The 21,668-nt window shown below is 42.4% G+C and overlaps 1 protein-coding gene across 2 annotated transcripts in view; it reads left to right on the top strand.

Annotated features, from left to right (window-relative positions):
- Positions 1 to 21,668, top strand: part of LOC140492241 (slit homolog 3 protein-like) — a 670,939-nt gene that overhangs the window by 621,708 nt on the left and 27,563 nt on the right. For both annotated transcript variants that reach the window (XM_072591156.1, XM_072591157.1), the window contains 4 exons: positions 3,790 to 3,883; positions 5,899 to 6,036; positions 12,263 to 12,503; positions 16,604 to 16,734. In XM_072591156.1, coding sequence (XP_072447257.1) covers positions 3,790 to 3,883; positions 5,899 to 6,036; positions 12,263 to 12,503; positions 16,604 to 16,734 — 604 coding nt within the window. The remainder of the gene's footprint in view (positions 1 to 3,789; positions 3,884 to 5,898; positions 6,037 to 12,262; positions 12,504 to 16,603; positions 16,735 to 21,668) is intronic.

The following is a 21,668-nucleotide window of genomic DNA, read 5'->3' as shown; positions in this document are numbered from 1 at the left end:
AAGTATAATACCGTAAAGCCTGCAGAAATGAACAAAGAGCCGATCTTTTAGGCTGATCACTTGAAGTGAGTAATGGATCCAACAGTGTACATTTGCTATAAGTTTTGCCCATTTCTGATGTAGACTTAGAGCATTAAGAGTCTGTGTATGCATAGAGTGAACATCATGTCTTTTAGGACTTCTCAAATCACTTCACATGCATGAATTACTTTTACAAGTGCAATCACTGTTGTCGTGCAGGCAAGCAGCAGTTGATGAGCTCATTAGAAAGTGTTCCATGCAATAATTGAGATAAAGGAGCGGTTAATCAGTTTTTAGGAAGATTTGACTGTGGGAGGAAAGCCACTTTTCTTCAAATTAAGTCACCAAATCATTAATGGGCAAATGGAGCCTTGGATTAACACCTCACCTGACAGAGAGAGAGCCAAGTAGAAATTGGACTTGGACAGTTCCAAAGAAGAGCATTGTGGTGCTGATTGCCATAGATTGTGTGGCACACCTGAATGTTGGAAGTCAACTAAATTGAATGTCGAGTGGGCATTTACTGGGTAGTTGATGAAGTGCCATCTCTTTTGTGCTAAAGCTAAGAGGAATGTTGGATCTGGGGCTCAGACAGCCCTCACTGAGTTCTCTACTAGACTGCGGAAAACAGATTTGAGTGCTGGATTAGTACATGAAGCCATGGCTTTCTGACTAAGAGTGCCAACACTTGAGCCAAGCTAACTTTTCATTGAGCCAATTTGTGTGAGATGTGTGGTGGTGTCCAGAATGCACTTATAGAGGTAGATGTGACTACTGTAGAGGTAGACTGAGTTGATTTGCAAGGCATGGGTGATTGCTGCTTCTGTTGTTTTGTGTGAGGCAATCAAATTTTTCAAAAGTTATTCAGCAATTTCTAAAATGTTAGAAAATAGAATGTTTGCAAAATGGGTGGAGGCTATTTGGCCCATCATGCCTGCACCAACTCCTCAAACAAGTATCATTATCTAATGGTGAGCGCCTGCATGTTCCCCATATCCTTCAAATATATTTGTACCTGAAAATTCGGCTAATGCCCTTTTGAATGCCTCAACTGAATCTGCCTCCCTTACATCTCTAGGGAATGTATTCCATCTGCGAGCTGCTCACTGTGTGAAACAGTTTATTCCCACATCACTCTTGCTTCTTTTGCACATTACTTTAATTACACTATTCCCTCTTGTTCATGTTCCTTTTATGAGGAGAACAGCATCTCCCTATCTACTCTATCCAGCTCGCTCATGAGGTTGAAAACCACAATCCAATAGAGTCATAGCACCACACAGCACCGAAACAGACCCTTCAGCCCAACTTGTCCATGCTGACCAAATTTCCCAAATGAAATTAGCCCCATTTGTTTGCTTTTGGCCCATGTCCCTCTAAACTTTTCCTACTCATCTGCCTGTCCAATGTATTTTAAATGTTGTAACTGTCCTTGCATCTAACACTTCCTCTGGCAGTTCATTCCACATACAAACCACTGTCTCTGTGAAAAAGTTGCCCCTTAGGTCCCTTTTAAATGTTTCTCCTCTCATCTTAAAAATATGCCACCTAGTTTCGAACTCGCCCACTTTAGGGAAAAGACCTTTGTTATTCATCTCATCCCTCATGATTTTATGAAATTCTATAAGGTCATCTCTCAGCCTCCTAAGCTCCAGTTGAAAATATCCCAGCCTATCCTTACAACTCAAACCCACCAGTCTCAGCAACATCCTGGTGAATCTCTTCTGAACCCTCTCCAATTTAATAGTATCCTTCCTATGGCAGGGTGACCAGAATTGTACACAGTACTCCAAAGGTGGCCTCACCAATGTCCTGTACAACTGCAATATGATGTCCCAACTCCTATACTCAATGGTCTGAGCAATGGAGGCAAGCGTGTCAAATGCCTTCTTAACGACCCTTCTACTTGTGATGCAAATTTCAAAGAATTATGTATCTGAATCCCTAGGTCTCTCTCTGCTCGACAACACTTCCCAGGCCCCACCATTATCTGTATAAGTTCTGACCTTGTTTGTTTTACCAAAGTGCATACTTCACATTTATCCAAATTAAACTCCATCTGCCACTCCACAGCCCATTGGCCCAATTGATCAAGATCCCTTTGTAATGTTTGATAACCTTTTTCATTGTTGACTTCATGACCAATCCTAGTGTCATCCACAAACTTATTTAGATGCTTCCTATGTTCTCATCCAAACTATTTATATAAATGCCAAACAAAAGTGGACCCAGGACTGATCTTTATGGAAGATCTCTGCTGACTATCCCCAATCTCTGCCTCTCCAAATGCATCTCCTCTCAGCTTCCTTCCCTCTGAGGCAAACAGTACCAGTTTCTTTCTGAAATTTCTCAGAACTGAAATTTCTCGTCTCAGGAACCATGTTAATCCCTTCTGAACTCTCTCCAATGCTTTCACACCTTCCCTAATGAAGTGGCAACCAGACTGTATACCATCCTCTAGCTGAGATCTAATGAGTATCTTGTACAAGTTCAACATCACCTCCTTGGCTCTTCTACTCAATGCCCCTATTGATAAAGCCAAAAACATCATCTCCTTTATTAACTGCTCTCACCACTTGTCCTGTGCCTTCAATGATCTGTGCACACATACATCTCGATTCCCTGCTCCTGCTCCTCCTTCAGAGTTCTATCTTCTATTTGTCTCTGCCTTTCAATGTTTTTCCTATCAAAGTGCATCACTTCATATTTCTTTGCATCAAACACTCGTGTTTTTTTTAAAATGAGACATATGCCCACTGTTTTGTTTTGTCATGAACTAACTCAGTATCCAATTAAGTTACTTGGTTTCACAATGAATCTGATCAGTTAAAAAAAAAGAAATATCAAATCATGATATCACCTTCCAGTAACTCTTTTCTATGATTAAATTCAAACAGAAAAGTGGTGTGTAAGTGGGAGAGAGGCCAAAGGGTTTCTTAGCTGCTACCTGGTGAGCTTGAACAATTGGCAGAAATTATTTCGTACTTAAGTGGTGCTGTAGGACCTTAGTTTCGTCATTAAAAACATCCAGAGGCTAAGTACCAGCCCCAAATCTGAGATGATTTATTGACAATTATTGTGGTAATGCAGCAATTCAAATTACAATTTTTTAACAGTTACTCCATAGAAAGAATCTTAGCTGGATGCATCACAGCCTGGTCTTCCCAAGACCACAAGAAACTGCAGAGGGTTGTAAAAACAGCCCAGTCCATTATGCAAACCAACTTCCCATCCATTGACTTCATCTATACTTCCCATTGCCTTAGGAAAGCGGCTAACATAATCAAAGACCCCTCCCACCCCGGTTACACTCTATTCCACCCTCTTCCATCAGGCAGAAGATATAGGTTTGAATACACTTATGAACAGATTCAAGAACAGCTTCTTCCCTGCTGTTATCAAACTTTTGAATGGACCTCTTTCATGTAAATGTTGATCTTTCACTGCACCAGCTCTAACACTCTATCCTGCTAGAATTATATGATCTGCCTGTAAATCACATAAGATAACACTTGTCACTGTACCTCAGTAATCCTGACAATGATAACTCACATCAAATCAATTCCTTGAAACTCACAGGGGAAGTCAGCAACAGCAGAATGGTGCAAATTGTCCAGGAACTTGTGGTGATTCCCCAACTCACAAAATGTTCTGCTGTCACCAGAAATTTATGTATTAATAATAGCTTGCATATTTAAACTTTACTGTATTTTTCCAAACAATTCCTGCTTTTAACACCTAAATGATATGCTCCTTCTCTCTCCATAGGAGAACTATGCGAAGAGGTGATAAACTACTGTGTTCCAAGCCATAATCCTTGCCAGCATGGCTCCAAATGTATCTCAAAGGACAGGAAGTACAGGTGAGTATAGGCATTTATCATTCAGTCATCATATGACTTCAGTCTATCAATTTTATAGACTTTAACAAAAAGTTAAATGTCTTCACTATTTTGTTCGGTATCTCCTAACTTTCCAACCTGTGGAAAAAGAACTTGGAATTACATAACACCTTTGGTAAGATATGCCAATGTGCTTCTCTGTCAGTGAAATGCTTTTGAAGTGTGAGCAAACAGAGCAGTCAAATTGATCAACTACAAGATGCACAAGAAAGAGATTGTGGCTTTAAGAGGTGTGTTTTGTCCTGGTTTCTTTTAGACAGAGATTGGAGGACAGGTGATGAGCAATCTATAAGAAGATAAACAATTTGTGAGGCCTTGGATTTTTTTTAAGTTGAAACAATAGAAGCAGCCTGAGTGGGTGTGGTCAAGCTCTTAAAGATCCAGGATTTTTCGTTAGGTTTCGGTAGTTGTTATTGGAGTCTCAGCAGGATTGGAAGGCAGTGAATCTCTCCTGGCTGCTACACTTTCTCTCTCTGAGTTGTCTGTTGATGTCCTTTCCTCCTGGATTGGAGAACTGCATGTAAGGCAAATCTGTTTTCTGAATTTGCCTTATGCTAAGGGTGTGTTTAACGGATGTTACTACATTGGAATAGTCAATTAGTAATAGTTAGTGTACCTATTATTCTGTTAAGCTTTCCAATAGAGTTAAGTTATTCCAATTCCTTATTTCTTTTGTTGTATTTTAACCATAGTGTTTGGATAAATTGTGTTTTATTTCATGATGAGTAGTTTGACTAATTGAATTGTATCTGGAATACAGCACTTTGCATTTACCTTAGAAATAAGAAAAGGCGATCTTCTTAATATATTTTGAGGCTGTCTGGTCCATAACAAGGTGAAGTTTCAAGAATCTGTTTTCACACTGGACATGATTGAGGGATAAATGTTGGCCAGAGCACCATAAAAACCTCCGGCTCTTTGGAATGCCATGGGAACAGGCAGACCTCAACTTAATCTTGCCTCTAAAAGAGGTACCAAATACCTCACTCAGTGCACAATTGTCAAGGATGACTTTCACTCTGACCTCCCCTCTCTCTCTCTAAGAACGCATTTTTTAAAAACTCTGCATGTTGCTATGACTGAGATCAGGAAGTTACACAGGTATCAAGTTTCATCAGCTCCATCTTTCTGAATCTCCAGAATGTTGTCAGTGGGGTTGAAATTGAACCTGTAAGGTGATTAAAACATCGACAGTCACATCAGTGGTTAGCTGTGTACTCCATAAATATTGAATGTCAGTTGTGTGGTACAATAGGAAACTCAAGCATTTTCATCTATGTTGGATCTCCTGCAGAATTTTCCAATTTCTCTCCAATATTTTCCAATGAAGGGTACACACCCACTGCCCCACCATCCAATCTCTTAATCTTGCATGTCCTCCCTAAGATTATGGATTTTCCCAACTGCGGTGTAAGCTAGAGAATAGTCATTTGTTGAGAAGATCATTCAAGGAGTTGAAGCAGATTTCCCATCAAGGTTTTGTCCCTCCTCTACCTCTGGGATTGATTGAGAATAGGAAGTCAGAATTGCAACTGGACAGGTTAAAACCCCAGTGGTGCTGTATTCTGGCCCTCCAACGTTTGTCCTTTCCGCAGGTCTCCCTTACATATCTCAGTCAATGCTGCCTTACTTTGAGTCACTTACACCCATGGACAGAATAGTTTAGGATTGTGTTCCCTTCCAATCCCCCTTTCTCACTCCATTGGGAGCAACTTCCTGGGCTGTAGTTACACAGATGTTACCAACCTTCGAGTACCACATCCAACAGGTCATTCTTCTTTTATGTACTTGGACAGGGAGTAACAGAAGGTCATTTGCTATTGAACTGACCTGGATCCTCTTTGTCTTCGGTGTTTATACAGAGATTTTCCATATGGGGGCCACTTCATTAGACTGCAGTATGGTTTTGTGATGATTGCAGTGTGCTGTGGAGTTTTCCTTCAGTGAAATTTTCTAATTTTTGCCACTTCCAACAGATGTGAGTGCTTGCCTGGATACACTGGTGAAAACTGCCAAACTGATTATGACGACTGTGTGGAAAATAAGTGTCGGCACGGTGCACGATGTGTTGATGCTGTTAATGGTTACACATGTGTCTGCCCCACTGGCTTCAGGTAAGTGATGAGGTTTTCTATTGAGGGAAAAACTGAACTTCAGGCCGTTTCAGATTTGTATTCAATTCTGTTTTCATAGAATCCCTAGAGTGAGGGAACAAGCCATTCAGCCCATCAAGTCTCCAGAGAGCATCCTATCCAATTCCTGGCAGCCTGCATTTCCCAAAGCTAACCCACATGGCCTGTACACTTCAGCCTGGCCAATCCACCTAACCTGCACATATTTTGGACCGTGGGAGGAAAGCAGAGCACCCAAAGGAAACCCACGCAGATACAGAGAGAACGTGTAAACTCTACACAGACAGTCACCTGAGACTGGAATTGAAACCAGGTCCTTGGTGCTGTGAGGCAGCAGTGCTCACCACTGAGCCACCATGCCAACCTGTTGGGTTGGTTTCGTTTTCTGATGTCCTCATTCCTACCAAGATCTAGATCAACTGGTACCTGTTCTACTGGAACTTGCTTTTGGGAATTGTTAGATAAATGACACCAGTCCAATCTCTGTCCCTTGCAATCCTAACTACAGTAGTTAATCTTTCATTCGTCTGTTATTGGACAAGTGTGAGTGTTGGTGTTTTGTATTGTTTCCCAGAAATTGCTTCTTATAGGACCTCTGTAAGAAGATCATTTTTAAGGGCTTTGGCAAGAGTTAGAGAGGGTGTCAAAACCAGACTGAACAAAGATGCTTTAATTGGTCGGTTTTGATCAATATAAATTTGGAGTTGTATGCGGGATCTCCCAGCACTCTCTCTTTCAGTGCTTCCAGCTAAGTGTTTACATGATTTGACAATGCTTATGTTTCTCCCAGTACATAAACAAAGAGTGGATATTTAGGTAATAGAGAATAATCCGACAGGACCGTTTTTTAAATTTCAGTTGAAGTCTTCTGTAGCCAAATGTTTGTCACTTATTATTTTTTTCTGCAAATGAATTTTGTGCGTTTCTTTGGAAGGCGGGAACTTGTTCTGATCCCAAATACAGATTGACCTCACTACCAGCTCCCCCTTTACCCCCATCCCAACAAACCCATTCCCATTTGCTAGGGCTTACTGGAGCATAAGAAATCTAAGACATCGCAACAGGAGTAGGCCACCTGACCCATTGACCCATTTAATAAGATCATGGCTGATCTTTTTGTGGACTCAAGTCCACTTACCCACCCGCTCACCATAATCCTTAATTCCTTTACTGCTCAAAAATCTATCTTTGCCTTAAAAACATTCAGTGAGGTAACCTCAACTGCTTCACTGGGCAGGGAATTCCACAGATTCACAGCCCTTTGGGTGAAGAAGTTCCTGCTTAATTCAGGCCTAAATCTGCTCCCCCTTTATTTTGAGGCAATGCCCCCTTGTTCTAGTTGCACCCGCCAGTGGAAACAACCTCCCTGCTTCGATCTTATCCATTCCCTTCACTATTTTAGATGTATCTATAAGACCCCCCCTCATTCTTCTAAATTCCAATGAGTACAGTCCCAGTCTACTCAATCTCCCCTCACAAGCCAACGCTCTCTATTCCAGAATCAACCGAGTGAACCTCCTCTGCATCCCCTCGAGTGCCAGTACATCCTTTCTCAAGTAAGGAGATTGAAACTGTACAGAGTACTCCAGCTATGGCCTGCCCAGCACCCGCACCCTATACAGCTGCAGCATAATCTCCCTGTTTTTAAGCTTCATCCCTCTAGGAATGAAGGACAGTATTCCATTTGCCTTCTTCATTACCTGCTATATCTGCAAATCCAGTCCAGATTTTATAGACTGTGTGCAGCAACTCAACATGAGTCAATGGATCAAGAACTGGATCACTGTCCACCACCAATCTGTGCTGCTGGGCAGTACAACACCTCATGCATTCACTGATCTTCAATAACACTCATGTGTGATCCACATAATAAGGGAGCTTGCACCCCTGATGAAATCTTAGAAGTAACAGAGATGTTTCCATCCTGCAGTGAAATACCAAGTAGCAGGCTGTTATTTATCGGGCTAAGTAGTCTTACCTTGGGTAGAAGTAAGCAGTCATAAGGAAAGCATCAAAGTTGGTAACACGGCATATTCACAAGCACTGAGATTTCTGATCTACTTTAAATTTAATTGAGGTACTGACATAATGTCCTGTTTGAGTTTATGATGAGGAACCAAACTGCCAGGCTACGTGGTCACAGTCTGAGCCCACAGACAGGATTACCAGATGGTGTCCTGCACAATGATCTGTAACAACTGAGAAGAACACATTGATTCAACAAACTGAGCACTTGAAAAATAGCGAGCACATGGCAAGTGACGGAAATATTATAACTTCACGCAAAAACATTACTCAACTTCATAAATACAGGGACACCACTTGTCAGGCCCAAACTTGTAGCAGCCAGAACTACCTCCTGCACATCGGAAACAGTAGCCGTACCAGCAACAAAAACAGAAATTGCTGGAAAAGCTCAGTAGGTCTGGTAGCATCTTTAGAGTGGGATACAGAAGACTCCATTTATAGATCGAGTTTGTGATGCACTCTCCAATTTGCTCCTTTTGATTGTCACCACATTTTTACTTCAACTCAGTCAGGAGCCACATGATACCAGGCTATAGTCCAACAGGTTATTTAAAATCACAAGCTTTCAGAGCGCTGCTCCTTCATCAGATGAAGTGGAGAGAGGCGCACAGGCACAGAATAAATAGATGGAGAGATAATGGAAAGACAATTCCAGGTAATTAAGATAAATACAAATGGTGTGAGTAGAGTGTCGACAGGCCGAATAATAAATCTCTGCGGGTGATCAAGAGTGTCAAACAGTGTGAGTAAAGTGTCACCAGCTGAATAACAAGTGAAGAGATGACCTATGAACTGATTAATTAATACAGCAAGATAATTGTAGTTTTATGAAAAGATATATAGCTCGGGTTGTGGGCAAAGTTGTAGATTTGTTCACCAAGCTGATGACTTTTCTGCAGACACCTCGCTAGGTGACATCATGAGTGTGCCTCCAGTGTAGCGATGGTAGTTTGTCCCTCCTGGTATTTATATGCCTCTGTTTCCTGAGACGTCCACTTCTGTATCTGATTGGTTGGTACATGGGGTCATGGGGTCAATTCAATGTGTTGTCTAAGTTCTAGTTGGAGTGCCAGGTTTAAAGGAATTCCTCCCTCTTCCCCCCCCCCCCCGAAATACATACTAATCAGAGACAGAAGCAGAAGTACCAAAAGACTGGGATATCATACCACATACAGAAACATGGCTCAGGGATGGGCAGGACTGGCAGCTTAATGTTCCAGGATACAAATCCTACAGGAAGGATAGAAAGGGAGGCAAGAGAGGAGGGGGACTGGTATTTTTGATAAGGGATAGCATTACAGCTGTGCTGAAAGAGGATATATCCGGAGAAGTTACTTTGGTGGAACTGAGAAATAAGAAAGGGATGATACCTTTATTGCGATTGTATTGTAGACCCCCTAATAGTCGGAGGGAAATTGAGAAACAAACTTGTAAGGAGGTCTCAGCTATCTCTAAGAATAATAGGGTGGTTATGGTATGAGATTTTAACTTTCCAAACATAGATTGGAACTGCCATAGTGTTAAGGGTTTAGATGGAGAGGAATTTCTTAAGTGTGTACAAGACAATTTTCTGATTCAGTATGTTGATGTACCTACGAGAGAAGGTGCAAAACTTGACCTACTCTTGGGAAATAAGGCAGGGCAGGTGACTGAGGTGTCAGTAGGGGACCACTTTGGGGCCAGCAACCATAATTCTATTAGATTTAAAATAATGATGGAAAAGGATAGACCAGATCTAAAAGTTAAAGTTCTAAATTGGAGAAAGGTCAATTTTGATAGTATTAGGCAAGAACTTTGGAAAGTTGATTGGGGGCAGATGTTCGCAGGTAAAGGGATGGCTGAAAAATGGGAAGCCTTCAGAAATGAGATAACGAGAATCCAGAGAAAGTATATTCCTGTCAGGGTGAAAGGAAAGGCTGGTAGGTATAGGGAATGTTGGATGACTAAACAATTGAGGTTTTGGTTATGAAAAAGAAGGAAGCATATATAAGGTATAGACAGGATAGATCGAGTGAATCCTTAGAAGAGTATAAAGGAACTAGGAGTATACTTAAGAGGGAAATCAGTTGGGCAAAAAGGGGACATGAGATAGCTTTGGAAAATAGAATTAAGGAAAATCCGAAGAGTTTTTACAAATATATTAAGGACAAAAGGGTAACTAGAGAGAGAATAGGGCCCCTCAAAGATCAGCAAGGCGGCCTTTGTGTGGAGCTGCAGAAAATGGGGGAGATACTAAATGAGTATTTTTTACTGTGGAAAAGGATATGGAAGATATAGACTGTAGGGAAATAGATAGTGACATCTTGCAAAATGTCCATATTACAGAGGAGGAAGTGCTGGATGTCTTGAAGTGGGTAAAGGTGAATAAATCCCCAGGACCTGATCAGGTGTACCCTAGAACTCTGTGTGACAAGTGATTGCTGGGCCTCTTGCTGAAATATTTGTATCATCGATAGTCATAGATGAGGTGCTCGAAGACTGGAGGTTGGCTAATGGTGCCACTGTTTAAGAAGGGTGGTAAGGACATGTATTTGGAAAGGCAAGGACTAATTAGGGAGAGTCAGGATGGTGTTGTGCATGGGAAATCATGTCTCACAAACTTGATTGAGTTTTTTGAGGAAGTAACAAAGAGGATTGATGAGGGCAGAGCAGTAGATGTGATCTGTATGGACAGTCAGGCGTTCGACAAGATTCCCCATGGGAGACTGATTAGCAAGGTTAGATCTCACGGAATACAGGGAGAACTAACCATTCGGATATAGAACTGGCTCAAAGGTAGAAGACAGAGGGTGGTGTTGGAGGGTTGTTTTTCAGACTGGAGGCCTGTGACCAGTAGAGTGCCACAAGGATTGGTGCTGGGTCCTCTACTTTTGGTCATTTACATAAATGATTTGGATGTGAGCATAAGAGGTACAGTTAGTAAGTTTGCAGATGAAACCAAATTGGATGTGTAGTGGACAGCGAACAAGGTTACTTCAGATTACAACAGGATCTTGACCAGATGGTCAATGAGCTGGGAAGTGGCAGATGGAGTTTAATTCAAATAAATGCGAGGTGCTGCATTTTGGGAAAGCAAATCTTAGCAGGACTTATACACTTAATGGTAAGGTCCTCGGGAGTGTTACTGAACAAAGAGACCTTGGAGTGCAGATTCATAGCTCCTTGAAAGTGGAGTCACAGGTAGACAGGATAGTGAAGAAGGCATTTGTTATGCTTTCCTTTATTGGTCAGAGTATTGAGTACAGGAGTTGGGAGGTCATGTTGCGGCTGTACAGGACATTGGTTAGGCCACTGTTGGAATATTGCATGCAATTCTGGTCTTCTTCCTATCAGAAAGATGTTGTGAAACTTGCAAGGGTTCAGAAAAGATTGACAAGGATGTTGCCAGGGTTGGAGGATTTTCGCTATAGGGAGAGGCTGAACAGGCTGGGGCTGTTTTCCCTGGAGCGTCGGAGGCTGATGGGTGACATTATAGAGGTTTATAAAATTATGAGGGGCACGGATAGGATAAATAGACAAAGTCTTTTCCCTGGGGTCAGGGAGTCCAGACCTAGAGGGGATAGGTTTAGGGTGAGAGAGGAAAGATATAAAAGAGACCTACAGGGCAACTTTTTCACGCAGAGGGTGGTACGTGTATGGAATGAGCTGCCAGAGGAAGTAGTGGAGGTTGGTACAATTGCAACATTTAAGAGGCATTTGGATGGGTATATGCATAGGAAGGGTTTGGAGGGATATGGGCCGCGTGCTGGCAGGTGAGACTAGATTGGGTTGGGATATCTGGTCAGCATGGACGGGTTGGACCGAAGGATCTTTTTCCATGCTTTACATCTCTATGACTCTAAGAGAAAGATACATAAACACCAGGCAGGACAGACCACCAACGCTTCACCAGAGGCTCACTGATGATGTCACCTCGCGAGGTGAAGAAACATCTGCAGAAAAACACATCAGCTTGGTGAACCAATCTACAACCTCACAGAGAAGTAACTGCAAATAATCAAAAATGAGATGGCGCTAGTGACATACCAAGCGGTTGGAATAACATGATAGGTATTGGTATCGCATGGCAAAGGTCTAACCAACGCAACAAGCAATCGAAAACTGTACAAACTATTTAAGGTAGAGAGAGTAAACGTAGACTCATGCGTGGGCATTTGTGTCCCTGTTTTTATCTCTCCAGTGGGTTGTTCTGTGAGATCCATCCACCCATGGTCCTGCCCCGTACCAGTCCCTGCGACAATTACGACTGCCAGAACGAGGCTCAGTGCATTGAGGTACATAACGAACCCATCTGCCAGTGCCTGGCTGGCTTTGCAGGACAGAGGTGTGAGAAACTTGTCACCGTCAACTTTATCGGGAAGGATTCTTACGTGGTGCTGCCAGCCTCCCAGGTTCGGCCGCAGGCAAATATTTCACTCCAGGTAGGAGCCTCAGCGATGTGACAGAGGGTTGGACAAGCCAGGTAAATTAGGATGACAGATGCTGTACCTGGATTCAGAGTTGAAGTCTGTGTTTGTGTTCTGTGGAGCAGACCACACACCATGTTAACGATTTAGTTAGTTTGCAGAATGTAACAGCGTTCCTGATGAAGTCAATCCAAGTGGAATCATTGGGCAGGAATGTTGTGCTCCTACAATAAGGGGACAAAAACACAAAATGCAGGAGAAACTCAGCAGGTCTGGCAGCATGTGTGGAGACCGAAACACAGGCAGCGTTTTAAGTCTGACAGCCCTTCTTCAGAACCTCTGATGAAGTGTCACTGGACTCAAAATGTTAACTATGTTTTTCTCCCTGTAGATTTTGCCAGACTTGCTGGGTTTCTCCAGCACTTTCTGCTCTTGTTTCACATCTCCAGCCCCTCTTTTTTTGCTGGCTTCCTGCAAGATTTACAGGGATGTTGGAGGGTTTGAGCTGTAGGGAGAGGCTGAATAGGCTGGGGCTATTTTTCCTGAGGCATCAGAGGCTGATGGATGACCTTATAAAGGTTTATTAAATTATGAGGGTGCATGGATAGGGTGAATAGCTGAGGTATTTTCTCCAGGTTAGGGGAGCCCAAAACTACAGGGCGTAGGTTTAAGGTGTGAGGGGAAAGATATACAAGGGACCTGAGGGGCAACTTTTTCACGCGGAGGATGGTGTGTGTATGGTATGAGCTGCCAGAGGACGTGGTGGAGGCTGGTACAATTACAACATTTAAAAGACATCTGGATGGGTAGATGACTAGGAAGGGTTTAGAGGGGTATGGGACAAATACTGGCAAATGGGGCTACATTAATTTAGGATATCTGGTCAGCATGGAAAAAAGTTGGACCAAAGGGTCTGTTTCCATGCTGTACAGCTCTATGACTCCACTCAGTGAGTGCTGCCCTTTTAGCAGCTGATGTGGCTCAAAGTTCCCTGTTAAAGAAATTGACCATTAAAAGCCTCTGGAAAACTACAATACAAAGTGATTTTATGCTGAGGAGAAAATTACCCATTCTCTGGAAATATCCATTCCAAATGAATATTTAATTTTGTTTTATAGGCTCGCCCTCTGAATGAAATAACTTCTAGGTCATTAAGTCTCACACATAGTTTGCATAATAAATGGCCACAAGGCATGTGTTTGAGTTGTATTTTGTGACATATGCATCAGGACTAGCTGTACCCAGTAATACAGAGATTCTATGTCTTTTGGGATTAAATATAAGAAATATTAAATACTGAACTGAATGGCTGCAATGACTTTAGCAATGGGAATAATAAGCTGCAGATTGTTTGGATGATGAGCAAGTTGACATCACAGAGGATTGATGCAAAAATATTTTGCAAAAATAATATGTGTCCATTTGTAAACACTTCAGAATTCATTCTGGGATTTTTCTTGCATGTTTTGTTCATCAAGGGATTGTGTTACAGGCCCAGATGTAACTGCCAAATTTATGTTACAAACTAGGAAGGGAACAGCAATCTTTTTCTGTTTAAAGCAGATAAGGTTTGAATGCCTGATAAAGCCACAAAAGTCCAACTTGTCCATGCTGATATCCTAACCCAATCTAGTCCCACCTGCCAGCACCTGGCCCATATCCCTCCAAACCCTTCCTATTCATATACCCATCCTGATGCCTTTGAAGTGTTGCAATTGTACCAGCCTCCACCACTTCCCCTGACAGCTCATTCCATTCACGTACCACCCTTTGCATGAAAACGTTGCCCCTCAGGTCTCTTTTATATCTTTCCCCTCTCACCCTAAACCTATGGCCTCTCGTTCTGGACTCCCCCACCACAGGGAAAAGACTTTGTCTATTTATCGTATCCATGCCCCTGATGATTTTATAAATCTCTATAAGGTCATCCCTCAGCCTCTGACACTCCAGGGAAAACATCCCCAGCCTGTTCAGCCTCTCCCTGTAGCTCAAATCCTCCAACCCTGACAACATCCTTGTATATCTTTTCTGAACCCTCAAATATTTCACAACATCCTTCCGATAGGAAGGAGACCAGAATTGCATGCAATATTCCAAAAGTGACCTAACCAACGTCCTGTACAGCCGCACCATGACCTCCCATATCCTGTACTCAATACTCTGACCAATAAAGGAAAGCATACCAAATGCCGTCTTCACTATCCTATTTACCTGAGACTCCACTTTCAAGGAGCCATGAACCTGCACTCCAAGGTCTCTTTGTTTAGCAACACTCCCTAGGACCTTACCATTAAGTGTATAAGTCCTGCTAAGATTTGCTTTCCCAAAATGCAGCATCTCACATTTATCTAAATTAAGCTCCATCTGCCACTTCTCAGCCCATTGGCCCATCTGGTCCAGATCCTGTTGTAATCTGAGGTAGCCCTCTTCGCCGTCCACTACACCTCCAATTTTGGTGTCATCTGCAAACTTACTAACTATACCTCATATGCTTACATTCAAATCATTTATGTAAATGACAAAAAGTAGTGGACCCAGCACTGATCCTTGTGGCACTCCACAGGTCACAGGCCTCCAGTCTGAAAAACAACCCTCCACCACCACCACCCTCTGTCTTCTACCATTGAGCCAGTTCCATATAAAAATGGCTAATTCTCCCTGTATTCCATGAGATCTAACCTTACTAACCAGGTCTCCCATGGGGAGCCTTATCGAATGCATTACTGAAGTCCGTATAGATCACATCCACTACTCTGCCCTCATCAATCTTCTTTGTTACTTCTTCAAAAAACTCAATCAAATTTGTGAGACGTGATTTCCCACGCACAAAGCCATGTTGACTATCCCTAATCACTCCTTGCCTTTCCAAATACATGTCCATCCTGTCCCTCAGGATTCTCTCTGACAACTTGCCCACCACCGACGTCAGGCTCACTGGTCTATAGTTATGATCAGGACGTCACTCTGATCCCCAAGCCCCAACTATTAGTGATATTGTGTGTCACTGATCTCATTAAAAGATTCTCCACTTTACAATGGATTCCAACTCGTTCGAAGATACATCCTTGAAACTCCTTCAGAATCCTCTCCAACATGGATTGTTTCAATAATCCCTGATACCTTGGTCATTTAATCTCTTTTTTCTTCTGAGACAAAGTTCCCCAGCAGTCCTGAGACTGCTCCCAAACGTTAATTTCTGGCACAGTTTCAGTATTTACCATGCACCCAGCTTTATCAAGCTGCCACAGAATTTCTCTAAGCTGCATCAAGAAAATGCAGGTTGTGGGCTTCCTCACAGCTGCATGGCAATTTCAATGTTGCCAGGGCTTCCTGTGAGCTCTAACCTGTTGAAGTCTATTAATACCAGCACTTGTGCTGCTTGTGGCCATTTGTTCTGTGTAAGCACTCTCCCTGTTCCAAATTAGAACTAACTTACCTCCCCACAAACACCCAGATAAGTTGAAACCACTGGTTCATATTCAGTTGCATTCTTCTCCATAATGACATAACCTACTCTGAACTATCCATAGCCTGACTTATAGTTTAAGTATCATCATTAACAAGTTTTTTCTTGCATCTAATAAAGAAATTCAGTCTTACCACTTTCAAGAGTTCACTGGATATATATTTTTCACTCTCAAAGCAAACATTCTCTGGACATGACACACTGAATCAGTGGTTAGCACTGCTGCCTCACAGTGTCAGGGACCCGGGTTCAATTCCAGGCTCGGGCAACTGTCTGTGTGGAGTTTGCACATTCTCTCCATGTTTGCTTGGGTTTCCTCCAGATGTTTCAGTTCCTTCCCACAGTCCAAAGATGTGCAGGTTATGGCGGATTAGCCATTCTAAATTACCCATAGTGTCCAGGGATGTGCAGACTAGGTGGGTTAGCCTGGGAAATGTAGGGATGGGGCAGGGGATGGGTCTGGGTGGAATGCTCTTCGTAGGGTTGGTGCGGACCTGATGGGTCAAATGGCCTGCTTCTACAGAGTAAGGATTCTGTGAAATTCTATCTTGCGAAGGATATGATCAGAAGACACAAAATTGGAGATCCAAAATAAAGTGTAAATTTCAGGAGATGTAATTGAATATTGTCTAACATACCTTCCACCTAGGTTGCAACAGACAAGGACAATGGTTTATTGCTGTACAAAGGTGACAATGATCCTCTGGCGCTAGAACTCTACCAAGGACATGTTCGGCTGATATATGATGCTTCAAGCTATCCCCCTACCACTGTGTACAGGTGAGTCACTTTGTGGTCAAGTAGCCAATCTCATTTGGTCTAGAGAGGGCAGACCTACTCTCAAGAGGCGTCTAGCTGGCAATGTTAAGTCACAAAATTAGGAGTGGTTTAAAAACTGGCGTTGGATTTTGCACAACACGAATGAAGCTATGCTGTTCTCCTTCCATCACCTGAGCCCCTGAGTGTAAATGGCAGAATGTGCTCACGGTTGAAGCCAAATTAGAGCCACTGAATCGTGGATCTATGAGTATGTCAGTGAATGTGGGGAGTAAAAGGTCGATTATACCTTTACTGAGTGTGTGCATAGGGAACTATGCCATGGTGATATCAGTTTACCTGGAACTGGAGCCTGAGTCTCCAGCATTACAAAATATGTTCTTTCACTCAATGCCTTGCACATAGTTAGAGTTAAGAAATCCTGCTGATGTTCATTCACAAAGAATGTAGATCTCTTCGTACTACAGAGTGCAGGCTGCCTACCCCATGAGGATAAATGCAGGGAACTGGTCCCACACGTTTTTTAAAAATTAATTCATGGGATGTGGGTGTTGCTGGCTGGACCAGCATTTATTGTCCATCTCTCATTGCCCAGAGAAGGCAGTAGCTGGCTGCTTTCTTGGATCACTTCAGACCATTGGCCCACAATACCAATAGGGAGGCAGTTCCAGGATTTTGACCCAGACACAACTCCTGCAACAGCGATATATTTCCCAGTCAGTTTGATGAGTAGCTTGGAGGAGAACTTGCATATTGAGGTGTTCCCATGTGCCTGCTGCCCTTAAATAACAGTGGTTGTGGGTTTGCAAGGGTGTGTCTAAGGAGCCTTAGTGAATTTCTGCAGTTTATCTTACAGGTGGTACATGCTGCTGCTACTGAATGTTGGTGGTGGAGGGAATGGATGCTTGTGGATGTAGTGCCAGTCAAGAAACTGTTTTGTGCTAGTTGGTGTTAAGCTTCACAAGTGTTGCTGAGGCTGCACTCATTCAGGCAAGTGAGGATTAGTCCATTAGACTCCTGACTTATGTCCTGCAGATGGTGCACAGGCTTTGGAGAGTCAGGAGGTGAGTTACTCACTGCACAATTCCTGTACTCTGAGCTCTCAATTCTACACAGCAGAGCTGAGGACATAGCTGAATGCACTGCTGAGAGTATCACTGAGTCATGACAGGCCAAAGAAAAGGCCTGAAGTGATTAAAACTCCAGAGAGATAATTGTGTGGATGTAACATTTTGAGATTGAGCACCAATTGCATAGAATAAATTTTGTCTTTAAAAAATACCTTCAAGTTCCTAGCTGTTCAGGGGAACTGAATTGAGAAATATAGTAAATGAAATATTTGAGTAAAAATGACATTTGATGCAATACTGTACAGGCATGCCATTAATAGGAATTACCATAGACTTCATCTCATTATACAGGTGCTGCCTCAAAGGTGACAGTTTTCCTGGACCCCTGCCCTCATCTGTCAATTTGTAAATGTCATGATGGCAGCAATCTGGTCCTCGATCAGATGGCTTTCAAAGATTGTCTACATCTATAAAGGTTCAGTGCAGAACAAAAGCAGCAAGAGCTCTAATTACATTATATTGATAAAGAAGGAGGTCGTCACTCACAGTGACATCTCATTAACATAAGATTTATGCCATTCTACCTGCGTCGAGCCCTCGCCGCAGAAATTAATTCCATTGGTTAATGCGCTACCCTTTCATTAAATGTCACACTGTTATCTTGTTAGCTCAGCAAGAGAGATGGTACAAGATTTAACTATCCTCATCAAATTAAATCAGAACTGGTAAGAAAAGCAATCAAACTTTGGATCCCCTTAAGCTTAGAAATAAGTCTTGGAAACATAACTCCCAGCTGGCTAATCGAACAAAGCTTCTCATTAAATTTGGGCACCCAACTTCCTAAGAGGAATTTGGTTTTGTAAATTCAGTAAAGGTTTGCACACTTTCTTAAAGAACTGTACATGACAAACATTGGATCACTTATTGCACAGGATTGGATGGCGCTCTGTATCTTTCTTTAGAATTACAGCAGTGGCTTGTAGTCAGAGTTTCCTTGTCTCTCAGAATTCCTCCATGTTCCATTCTAAACCACTGTTCCCTTCTCTCAGGTGACATCTTAAGAGGACACTACCTTCCCTCTGTCATCATATTCAAGTCAGTCCTTATCCATTCAGAATCTGGTCCTTATTAAACATTATTCAGTATTATTCATTCAGAGAATATGGACTTCACTGTCTAAGCCAATCTATATTGTCCATCTCCAGTTGCTACAGAGAAAGTGACGGTGAGCTGTCTTCTTGATTTCATCCGGTGTAGACCCACAATGCTGTTAGGGAGAGAGTTCCAGAATTTCAATCCAGTGACACTGAAGGAAAGGCAATGTATTTCCAAGCCAGGATGATGTGTGTTTGGAGGGAATCTTCAGTCTGTGGCTTTCCCTTGTATGTGGTGCCATTGCCCTCCTGGACTGTTGTAACGTTTAATTTGGAAAGTGCTATCGAAGTAGCTTTGATGATTTTTTGCATTGCACCTTGTAGACCGTACATACTGATGCTGCTGAAAAATATGTTGCTGGAAAAGCGCAGCAGGTCAGACAGCATCCAAGGAGCATAAGAATCGACGTTTCGGGCATAAGCCCTTCTTCAGGAATTCCTGAAAAAGGGCTTTTGCCCGAAACGTCGATTCTCCTGCTCCTTGGATGCTGCCTGACCTGCTGCGCTTTTGCAGCAACCTATTTTTCAGCTCTGATCTCCAGCAGCTGCAGTCCTCACTTTCTCCACACTGATGCTGCTGTAAGTGAATGGAGGGAGTGATGCTTGTGGTTGTGGTGCCAATCAAACAGGCTGCTTTGTCCTGGATGATGTCAAGCTTCTTGAACGTGGTTGACGCTGCACTCATTCAAGCAAGTGGGGAGTATTCTGTCACATTTCTGAATTGTGCCTTGTAGATGAGTCATGCCTTCAAGTTAAATTAGGCTACACCAATTCTATGCTTATGTTAAACAGCAAACATTTTGTTGGAAGAAAAAGAGTCACCAGTTCCACAGATATATTCAAGTGGAGGAGGAGATCCTTGAAGTTAATCATACTTATTAATACAAAGGACTGAGAGGTGATCTAGATTTGGAGTCTCTGGGTAAGATTTTTGGAGCAGCTTGAATTCCCATCTCAGCAGACTGGCTTTGGGTTTAAGGATTCCTCTGATTCATTCCTCGCCCTGGTGAAGTGAAAGCAGGGCCCTGTGATTCTGGAACCAAATCCTCGGTGGCCATTTTAGTGGCTGAGTGCTGAAGCTGGTTTAGAGGCCCACCTTCATTCTCTGGGACTTCATCCTAGATGCTTTCCCTCACACCCCTGCATCCTAGATGCTTTCCCTCCACCCATCCACTTTGATTTCCCAAGCCTGCCAGCCCATCTCCCTTCCTAACCCCAATGCTAGCAAAATAGTCACTCATCCAGTATCCCGTTTGGGCAGATCTCAGAAGGCAAGTGGAGATGAAAAAAAAGACAGTCAAATATATCTCACACTTATCCATTCTTGATAGTGAAAAAAAGCTGTTGCATTTAAGAACCCCACCCAGTGTTTCCAAATTTCTTCAACAGATTATTCTGTTTATGAAAACAAACTTCTGTTCAGATCCCCTTTTAAATTGTCACTCAAACTGTGAAGTCAGAACTCTCACTGAAATAAGTGTAGCTTTTGAAACTCAGCAAAGCATTCATAAAGACATAATGATAACACAGATGGAAATGTCATAGTCATTGCAATGTACAGCAAGGAAGCAGAGTCTTTGGTCCAACTTATCTATTCTAACCAGACATCCTGAATTAATCTAGTCCCATTTGCCAGCATTTGGCCCTTATCCCTCTAAACCCTTCTTATTCATATACCTAGGCTTTTCAATGTTGTAATTGTACCAGCCTCCACCACATCCTCTGGCAGCTCATTCCATACACAAGCCACCATCTGCATGAAAATGTTGCCCCTTCGGCCCCTTTTAAATCTTTCCCCTCTTATCTTAAACCTATGCCCTCCAGTTTTGGACTCCCCTACCCCAGGGAAAAGACCTTGGCTATTCAGTCTATCCTTGCCAACATGTCAGCAGACTTTTATTGAGATTGTATGGCCAGATGCTAATTTTATTCTCTCACCTACAACAGATAGCCTGTCCATCAAAGTTGTCAAGCAGAGGATTATTTTTGGATTTTAATTTACAGTCTAAGATTTCATGTCATGTTTAAAGACTGAGGGATTTTTAAAAAGAAAATTCAGAGCATAACACTTGAACAGACCTTAATCCTCTTCAAGATCATTTATTCAGACTCTTTTGATTTGTGGTTTCCACACTATGTCCTGCCAACAGCTACAATGGGTCTATTTAAACTCAGCACTAAGTTCAAATGGTCTTGCTGAGTTTGGGTTTCTTTCCTGTGTGAGTGAAGGTTCCTGCCTCACTGACAACAGTCGAGTCTGCCAGAGAAAGAAGTCGGATCAATGTCCCACCTGCAATTTTTAAAGGCCTATGGAGTCAGAAAGATTATGCAGAAAATCTGAATCCTTTGTCTTTTACAAAGGAGCTGGGATTGAAAGTCTCCTTTAGAATAAGCTTCGAGACTCGCCAGTCTTAACTGGGTGTCAAAGGTCATCCCAATTCTCCGAAGCAAAGTAAATGACAATTGTTAATCATGCCAAATTGATATATCCTCACTGTAATTAACTGAGAAGTTTCAGGTTACCAGGTGTATCTTTGCTCCACAATGATCCCAGATATTCCAGATGAAACTGCTGTTGTCTTATTGTGTAATGATCCAGGAAGGTCCACATTAGGCTGGTAAAACATTACTATGTAATGCTCTGGGATAATCTCTGTTAGACTGACCATGCTCTTTAATGATCCACAATGTTCTATGTTGGACTGGTATACCA

The sequence above is a fragment of the Chiloscyllium punctatum genome, chromosome 20 (genome assembly GCF_047496795.1).
Source record: "Chiloscyllium punctatum isolate Juve2018m chromosome 20, sChiPun1.3, whole genome shotgun sequence".
NCBI lineage: Eukaryota > Metazoa > Chordata > Chondrichthyes > Orectolobiformes > Hemiscylliidae > Chiloscyllium > Chiloscyllium punctatum.
The sequence above is the reverse complement of the archived record's forward strand: the minus strand, read 5'-3'. Positions and strand labels throughout refer to the sequence as shown.